Raw genomic sequence first — 9,519 nt, 5'->3', positions numbered from 1 at the left:
ATTGGCTTTGGGTTAAGGCCCATATGAGGGTTTGGGCCCAATTTGGAAAATTAGGCCACAGTTGGGCCATTAGTGGACTTTTGTGGACCCATTTGGTATTAGGCCTTGGTGGGCCCAATGAGCTTAAGTTATTTATGGACCTAATTGGTGGACCATATTTAGACGTAATATGTGAAGGTTGGTCTTAAATCCTAATGGGGTTAATTGTGGGTTTGGCTCAGTGTTAGAAGTCGGAGTACAACAACATCATTTATAGGATCTGTTTGCCGCCCTAGGTGAGTCTTCTCACTATACTTACCTATGTGGTGACTTGTGTGTGACCGGTGGGTCTTATTCATGTTATTGACTGGAGGGTCTTATTTACACTATTGACCGGAGGGCCTTAGTACATTATCGACCAAAGGGTCTTACTTGTTTATAATGTGTTATGTGTTATCGTGCATACTGTCTTTGTGACTTATGTTGTTATTGTAATCTGTGTATATATTGGTCTTATATGCTTACTTGAGTTGTGCATTTGTCTGTGTGGTATATATGCTATATTATGTGATACTGAGACCGGACCAGAAGGTCCAACGAGCTGTGAGACCGGAGGGTCTTCACTGAGATCGGACCGGAGGGTCCTCACTGAGACCGGACCAGAGGGTCCAACGAGCTGTGGGACTGGAGAGTCCCACTGAGACACATAGACCGGAGGGTCTTACAAAGTTATAGCCTCGAGTGGCTAAAGTGTTGTATGTGGTATTTTGGGGAACTCACTAAGCTTCGTGCTTATCGTGTTATGTGTTATGTGTTTCAGGTACTTCTAAGGATCACGAGAAGGCGACGGCTCGATTGTACACACGAGATGAAGAGTTATGTTTTGGAGGATCCTAGATTATTAATCAAACAATTATGGATTTGGGCTTTTTTTAATTTGATAATTGGGGATTTTTGTGTAATGTATTATGAGAATTTTTGTGATTTAAAAATGACAATTTTGTTTGAAAATTCATGGTGTTACAAAGGGTAAATTAGTCATTTACCCTTAGCATGATAAAATAAGAGTCAGACCTTTAATTTTGGGTTATTACCCTAGTTATTGATTAGGGATGTTTTTGGATATATTTAATGTGAAGAGCCCGGTAGTTGTATCGCATGTGTGTTCCAGTTATCTCGATTTGAGGTGAGTCTCCTCACTGTACCCGTGGGTTGAATGCACCAATGTCGGCCCACTAGGACATGTTATGTAAGATGTTAGTTGTCTTTGTGACTCTTGCATCGTATGATGGGATAAGCCCAACGACATACATGTACGGCTGGGCCCAACTACATGAAAGGGTTGGGCCCATTATATGTTGGGCTAGGCCTATTGTATGACGAGCTAGACATAACTGTATGTTGGACTGAGCCCATTGATTAGGAAGGAATAAACCCAATATTATGGACTAAGCCCAATGATATGTATGGTATTTGATATTTTGGAGAAACTCACTAAGCTTTGTACTTACGGTTTCATGTTTATGGTTTCAGGTACTCCTAGTTCGAAAGGGAAGACCCGCCGTGACTACACAACATCCCCATATTTTATTCCGCATTTGAATAGTCGTGATTTTTACTCTGATATTTAAATACTATTTTTCACATTGAATGTTTTTAGGAATAGAATGTTATATGAATTAATGTTTTAAAAATGAAAAATTTCCTATGATTTTTGGGTTGTTAATATATATATATATATATATATATATATATATATATATATATATATATATATATATATATATTAAAAAAATTAATTTTTAATTTTTTTTTGGGAAAGAGTTCCAAGCCCCGGCAAAAATAACTTTTAACTTAAAAAAATATTAGGTAGGGGGAAGTGAGTGTGGTATTTGCATGGAATACACTGTCTCATGTGGTGGCATGCCAAGCTTTTTTTCTACAAAGGACATTTAAATGATGAGGCGAGATAGGAGAGAGAATATGTATGTGAATGTATATTTATTGTTATATTAGGTTATAACCCGTGGACACCACAGGTTGGAAATGTAAAATTAATATTAATTAAATTATAAGTGAATTATTGACCAATGGTAATAAAAAAAATTAAATAATTTATAAGTATAGTTGTTTTGTCTGTAATTTGATAATGATATAATGATATGTTGAAACTACGAAATTATAATTGTTTGAATATCCCATCGAGAATATGTATTTGTAGATATGTTAGAAAATTATGATTTTGTATAATGCATTAAAATTATGAATATATAGTTTTAAAAAACAGAAATATTTATGCAATGACATTATATGAAATTTAAACTATATTGTAATATAAGAGAAATACATAGAAGAAAACAATTATGTATTCAAATGGAAATAGTGGTCATATACTAATAATAAATAAAAATATAAATATTAAAATTATAAAAAGTATTTATAAATCAAACTCTTTTATACACAAATATAATGATAGAAGTAATTACTTTTTCTTGAAAATAGTGATTTCATCATTGTCACTGTTAATAAACAACTTTAAAACTTTAAAATAGGTATTAACACTCAAACGTTGTATAAAATACTTGTATAAACATTATTTTTATTATTATTAAATAAAACTTAATAAGAAAACATCTCCAAACATATTAAGCTTTGCAAATTGGAGAATGACAATGATATGAAGATGTGCGGATTGTTATTAATATAGTCTTGCATTTTATAAGCATAATCACCTGACGGATTGACAGTAAGTTGCAAACCATTAAAAAATATTATTTAAATTAAATAAATTACATAATAGTCCACGTGTTAATAAAATTTATATGAAATGTTGATACTAATTCTATGTAAAATATGTTATAGAAATTAAAAAAAATGAAATATTGCTATTTCTGCCACACCCCACGACCTTATACCCTTCCAATAACCATACCTTCTATTCTTTTTTCTTTTCCCTAAGAATCCAAATCGGTTATAAGAGGACCAAAATACCCTTGACCTTTACAGAATATCAATCTCCAGGAAAAAATAACCAAACCAATGCAATACCCAGAAAAATACATTTCTTTCTTTATTTTCCAGAATTGCCACAAATACCCTCAATCATCAAATCTCCCAATCATCTCCTGAAGAGGGCAATCCAATTATACTTGCAACTATTAAAGCAAGTTCATCCATACCATTCAATATAGGTGTGAATAAATGGAATATAAACGTGAAAGCCTTTAAAATTTGATTATGACCAAAATACCCATACATCCTTAAAGTAAAAATGTAGAATCAGTGTAAAGTTTTGCAAATAAACAACGTAATATTCTAACTTTTTCAAATTTGATGAATACTATTATTGAAAAGTCTATTCCAAATCAATATTGAGTTTACATTCCTCGTAATCCAATGTTGTATTTCAACTATTAAATTACATATCAAAATCTTCAATCCTGGCCACCATTTGATGTTGCTTCCTACATTGGATCTTTTCTCACCTTCTCCTTTCCGTTTGCTTTCCTGAAACAAAAAAATATTCAAAACAAAAAATTAATAAATAATGATTAAAACAAATTTGAAACTTTATATAACAAGTTGTTTTTATGTTACCTTTATTATTTTTCGTCTTCACAAATAAATCTAACCATGCTTTGACTTCTGGGTCATCAACCGTTTTAGTTGGTTACAACTCTTAAAACTGTATGAGAGGTTATTCAATCGGATCCATTTGACATCAAAACAACCATTAATTTTATACGCACCGTAAAATAACTGCACCATGGATAAAAATTGAACTCTTGTCCCACAAAAAAAGACATAAATGCCCTTATAATTGGGTTATTTATGGGGTAAAGTTTGATGAGTTGATTACTAGGATTTTCATGAAGAATAAGGTATGGATGTAAAAGGTCATGGCAATTAGTAACCAAAGATGGTATGGAATGGAATATTGAATTCCAATTCCTTTGGAAGCAAAAAAATAAAAAAAATAAAAATAATAATAAAGAAAGAAAGAAAGAAAACCTTTGCCATCTACTGTGCACTATGACTATATCAATTGCATAAACTTCATTCTCCTCGGTCTCTGCATCATCCACTCTTATTCCGGGATTTGAAACACTTACTACTACTTTTTCCCGATCTATCCAACTCATTATCTATGTCCTCTCCAATCCATATACTTGTCAATTTAAACATACTTTAAAAAATAAATAAACAAATAGTACTCAAGTATTAGAATTGTATAAAAGTAACATATTCATTAAAAGAAAAGAAAGATCGAAACTACCTTCATCAATAGCTTCAACATCATCAACTTGGAGACCAAAAAACATAATGTTACCTAATGGTGTCATCCAACCTGACATACAAATGTCAACCGACCTTATATAGTAAAATCCACTTACCAAATGATGTGACAATAGGTAATTGCCTGCAGAAATTGTTTTACCCGGTCTGAATAGCAGAACATTAGATGAAACAGAGTTATATAATTTTAAAAAATAGGATGGGTTGCTAATGAAACAAAGATAAATAATATTGATGCCATCAAATGTTTTACCTTTTGCTTCACAAATCTGGATAAAGAATATGATTAACTGCATCAATAATGTACATTGACACACCGGATTTTAGTCATTTTTCTTTAGACATGATCTGCATCCGATTTTACACACAGATAACAACCTACAAATTCGATGATTAACTGCAAAATATAAAAAAAAAATAATAAATAAATAAACTTAATACCGTAATCAAGCGACACATTCATCTTCAAGAGAGAGAGAGAGAGAGAGAGAGAGAGAGAGAGAGAGAGAGAGAGAGAGAGAGAGAAAGAAGAGAGAGATTTAAATGGAATCACAAATATTTTTAAGCAATTTACTCGTAATCAACTGTTCAAGCAATAAAACACTTAATACCGTTACATAAAAGCCCCAGAATCTGATGTATCATTTCACTATTCCAAATCAACATTTCGTCAATAAAATCCCTGGAATATAATGGTGTCAACGTTAATTTAAGATGGAGAACAGAGATGAATGTGAGAGAATGGGAACAACGGTGGTATTAGCCAATATTCAATTGATGATTTCTGAAAAAGAAACCATAAGCGACAATAATAGTGAAAAAAAGGTTATCTTATAATTGGAAAGTAAGATGAAAAAATTGACCCACCACAAATGAAATCATTTTCTGTAGAAGGCGAGGAAGAAAATCAATTCCAGTTGTAAAGTTGTAGATACAGAAGCTGTAAATAATCCTCTTTAATAAATGAAGGTTTTTTTACCACATGTCATCTTCTCCTTTATTTTGACACTTGTCATTTTGTAAGAATTTTAGAAATTTTATTTTCCACTTGTCATTTTTTAGGAATTTCTATTTTCTTAAAATAAAATCCCATAAAATTGTAATGAGTTTTATAAGGAAATAAAATCATCCTATTAATTTGGTAATAAATTTTCATAAATTCTTCAAATAATTTAATTTATTTTGCAAATTTTCAAAAGATTACGTTTTGTTATATAAAATATTTCATATTTATATATTAATATTAAATTTTTATTTTTGATAAACCCATGTAATACACGGGTTTCACACCTAGTCAACGAATATATCAAGCCGAGAAGATTTAAAATTGCATAAAATTTGTTCCTAATTTTATGAGATTTGGATCAACATCAATTTGAATATGCTTTTAGGATAAAAGGAAACCGAATGGGGAGAAAAATTAGGCAAATAAGCTGGTTAAATTCTTGAATGAACGGGAATAATAGGTATTGGTTCGGGCGGGAATAATTTTCTAAGAATATGGGAAAAAACGACACCTGAAATGTTAGTGTTTATAAAAGGGACAAGTGTCATTTTAGAGAGGTTTTTATTAGGAAGAGATATTTTTTTGATGTAACACCGTGACATAAAAAGACTAGAGAAAAGAAAATCAACATGCGTATTTATTTATAGCCGGACAAACCGATTATTCTGGGTGCGTAATCTTGCATCCCTTTAGTAAAAGAAACCGGAAAGATTCATTTCCCCCTTTTACTTTCCCTTGTTCTTATCTCCAAAGAACCCTCACACCTTTCAACTTACTTCCCACGTGTCTACCTATAATTGGAGCCTTGGAGGCCTGTCTACAGCCTCCATGCTCCCTTCCGCACTGGATCTGAACTCCATATAAATTATTAAATTTCGCCCCACGTCAATCCACTGTAAATGAAACCAACTTTCTAATTCCAATAGAAACTTATCCCGGAAAACGAAATCACTCCCAACTTCCTAGATCAAACACACACTCACACTCACACTCACAGTCGGTGTGTTTTCAGGTGATCAAAGAAGCATGGGGTCATGGAATTCAACAGAAATGGAGGTTTTATCCAGTGTATTGGGATGGATTGCATTCTGTGCTTGGTCTATCAGCTTCTATCCACAAGTCATATTGAATTTCAAAAGGAAAAGGTAAGTGTTCGATTGAAATTGAGTTTATATGATCTATTTATGCTACTTCAATGTGTTTTCCAACTTAGTACACTGCTATGTGCTGAATTAATTTCTCCGAATTGGACTGAAACCTGCAGTGTGATAGGTCTGAATTTCGATTTCGTGGTGCTCAATCTGACGAAGCATTCGTCTTATCTGATATACAACGCCTCCGTCTTCTTTAGCTCAGCAGTTCAACGTCAGTATCGCCAGAAATATGGCCTCGATGAGGTTTTAATTTATCTCTCACTACTTTTGTATGTTCATTTTTCATACATAGATGTTTAAGAGCAAGGTCATGTAGCCATGTCGCTAATAGAATTGTGTTTTTAAAATGAATTCATGTTCGTTGAGATGGAAAGTGATATGTTTATGCTTTCTAAACATAAATTGGATCCCTCCTAAATTCACTTAAAATAGATCAAATACTGAATGATCCAGATTTCATTCAACTTACATTGAACACAGAATATAATAAAAATGTAAGAGTCTTAAAAAAATTGTAAAAGTTGAAAATCAAGCCTTAGTTGTTGATGTATGTTTGCCTGAATGCATTTGCAGATGATTCCTGTAGCCGCAAATGATGTTGCCTTCTCCATTCATGCAGTTGTTCTAACTGCATTTACCTTATTCCAGATAGCCATCTATGATGTAAGTATCTACAATGATCAACAATCACATCTGATTTGAAGTGTTGATGATGATTCGTTGATTCCTTCAACAGTTGAACTACTGTAGTATCATTATCATACAGTAAAAGAGCCTAGCTAATTATTGTAATTTTTGCAGCGTGGAGGTCAGAAGGTCTCCAAGACTAGTATTTTAATACTCTCAGTAGCCTGGTTAACTGTTATCATCTGCATGTTCATAGCTATACCTAGTCACTCATGGCTTTGGTTGGTGTCTTGCTTTAGGTAACTTGTTTCATTCTATTTCTAGTTATCATCAAAACCTAATTTACCCAAATTTATTGGCTATATATAAATTAAATAAAGCTTGTTCAACTTGTGAATTGCAGCACATTACAGGTTGTCATGACAGTGATCAAGTACATACCCCAAGTAAGGAGTGTTCTTAATTAGCTTGCTTTTAAGTTTTAATACATGGGTTTATATAAATTGTATGAATTCAGGCAGTTATGAACTTCCAAAGAAAGAGTACAGTTGGGTTTAGCATTGGGAACATTTTGCTTGATCTGGTTGGAGGATTAGCAAATTATGGGCAAATGACTGTCCAATCTATAGATCAACGTATGTTATCTTTTAATCCAAATTTTTTCCAGTAAAAAAGTTAAGGAGCATATATATACCCTAACATATTCTTCTTCCCTTTTACTTGTATTTCTCAGATTCATGGGTAAACTTTTATGGGAATATAGGCAAGACATTGCTCTCTTTGGTATGTGATCACTTTCTCTTTGTGATCAATATTACTCTCAAAACATTATTTCTTAAAAGAAAAGGGGATTTTCTTTATCATATGCAGGTGTCTATTTTCTTTGACATCCTGTTTATCTTGCAACATTATGTGATTTACCCTGCCCACAAGATTGTGAAATCTGAAAGTCCAGGCATGGTAAGTCAGGAGCCACTTGTTACATCTAATGAAGATGCATGAAGTTTTGTTTCAATTTGGCTATAATTTTCAGCTTCTTCTTGATTTTGTTTTTTTTCTTAAAAAAAAAAATGCTGATTTGCAGTTCTGTAATGTGTATATAATACATCTCATGGTTCTTACTTCATAGAAGCTAACTTAAAGGTTCTATTTACAAAATGTTGTGTATCGAAAATGTTATCTGATGGTTATATTATGATCCGTTTACAGGATAATGTATAAGCAGACTATTGAAGCTTGTAAAAAGCTTCAAATATGCCATCCATGTATGGATATATGATGATCTTTATCCCCGTTGGTTCCATCCTAAATTTACTAGTTTTTTTCGTGAAAAGTATTAAAAAAATTTAGGTTAGTTTTGTAATATTTAAAGACTTGGTTTGTCGATAATCCCAAAAAATACGGAAAAGGCCGCCCTCAATGTAGTTTGTGTGTGTGGTGTGTGAAGAGAGAAAAACAACAAATGAGTATGACCAATAGCAATACGTTTCCTTACAAAGTGTAAATCTATTTCGAACATGTTTAGTGTGTTGATTTTAAACATGATTAGAAGATAAGTATATGCCATTGGTACTATCTTAAAATACAATGTGCACGAACACATGGCACAATGAAGTTCAAGAAGAAGGTTGCGAAGCCAAGCAATTGCAGTAGTGGCATTATCTATGCACTCTTCAAGAGACAACATTGTCACCTAGAAAGACACAATACCTTCAAGTAGATTCATGAGTCAGAGGGCATCCCTCCTAGGCAACATAAGTGTAAAAGACCAAATGGTCCACTAAATATGGACGAATTTGAAGCCCATATGAGAGTACCCCGACAATAGCTAAGGATATGGTTCAACACATTCATGTGGGTTGTGTATATAGAGGCAAATTTGGTGGAGAGCATAATATTATTGACCGAGAGCCCAATGGGGCTATAGTAAAGGGTCGGGATAATGTACATGTTTACAAGCATAGGATATCTCGGATGCTGAATGTGACTGAGAGCCTAATGGCTTGTATGTCTAAAAGCAGAAGAGAGATCAGACGATGAATGTGACACAACAATGCCAAAAAAAATGATGACGAGATTTGTCATGGCCAACTTAATAGATAGCCACGAACATGAAGAGTGGTACAAGGGGGTATCATATTTGCTTCTACATGTCCGCCTCTATAGAATCCTAAAGAGGACAATAGACATCAAAACGGTGATACAAAGCACAAGTGTCATGTTTAAGGTTTTAAAGAGCTTTTCGAAGCTGACGAACATGATCATGCCAGTAATATCCACATTCAAAATAGCATTTTTCATATCAAATCCATGTATGTGCCAACCCTATAAAACGATATTGCTAAGAATGGTATGAATGTTTATACGCTTGACCACGGGGCCAAAGATCATATTAACGTTCAAATTGGAATGCTGATAAAATCTTGTGGCCATTAAATGACCATTAAAACGGTCAAA

General features: G+C 33.0%; 1 protein-coding gene across 2 annotated transcripts; it reads left to right on the top strand.

The window, feature by feature from the left end:
* The first annotated feature begins 6,093 nt into the window (after positions 1-6,093).
* On the top strand, positions 6,094-8,365 carry LOC111883099 (cystinosin homolog). 2 transcript variants are annotated; one of them, XM_042901551.2, is made up of 9 exons: positions 6,094-6,426; positions 6,546-6,678; positions 7,009-7,098; positions 7,237-7,361; positions 7,466-7,508; positions 7,580-7,697; positions 7,796-7,845; positions 7,933-8,022; positions 8,272-8,365. In XM_042901551.2, the coding sequence occupies exons 1-9, from the start codon at positions 6,308-6,310 to the stop codon at positions 8,281-8,283; spliced, it is 780 nt and encodes a 259-aa protein (XP_042757485.1). In that variant the 5' UTR covers positions 6,094-6,307; the 3' UTR covers positions 8,284-8,365. The 2 variants fall into 2 exon arrangements, with proteins under 2 accessions (XP_042757485.1, XP_023735241.1); XM_023879473.3 differs by lacking the exon at positions 8,272-8,365 and having other exon boundaries at positions 6,105-6,426; positions 7,933-8,220.
* The last annotated feature ends 1,154 nt before the right edge of the window (positions 8,366-9,519 follow it).

Source organism: Lactuca sativa, chromosome 4, assembly GCF_002870075.4.
Source record: "Lactuca sativa cultivar Salinas chromosome 4, Lsat_Salinas_v11, whole genome shotgun sequence".
In the NCBI taxonomy this organism is placed as follows: Eukaryota; Viridiplantae; Streptophyta; class Magnoliopsida; order Asterales; family Asteraceae; genus Lactuca; species Lactuca sativa.
This window is presented reverse-complemented; position numbering and strand designations above follow the sequence as displayed.

Coding starts and splice junctions, on each gene's coding strand:
- LOC111883099 (XM_023879473.3), top strand. CDS start 6,308: ATGGGGTCATGGAATTCAACAGAAATGGAGGTTTTATCCAGTGTATTG. Junction 6,679..7,008: donor AGAAATATGGCCTCGATGAG/GTTTTAATTTAT, acceptor ATGCATTTGCAG/ATGATTCCTGTAGCCGCAAA. Junction 7,509..7,579: donor TGATCAAGTACATACCCCAA/GTAAGGAGTGTT, acceptor GTATGAATTCAG/GCAGTTATGAACTTCCAAAG.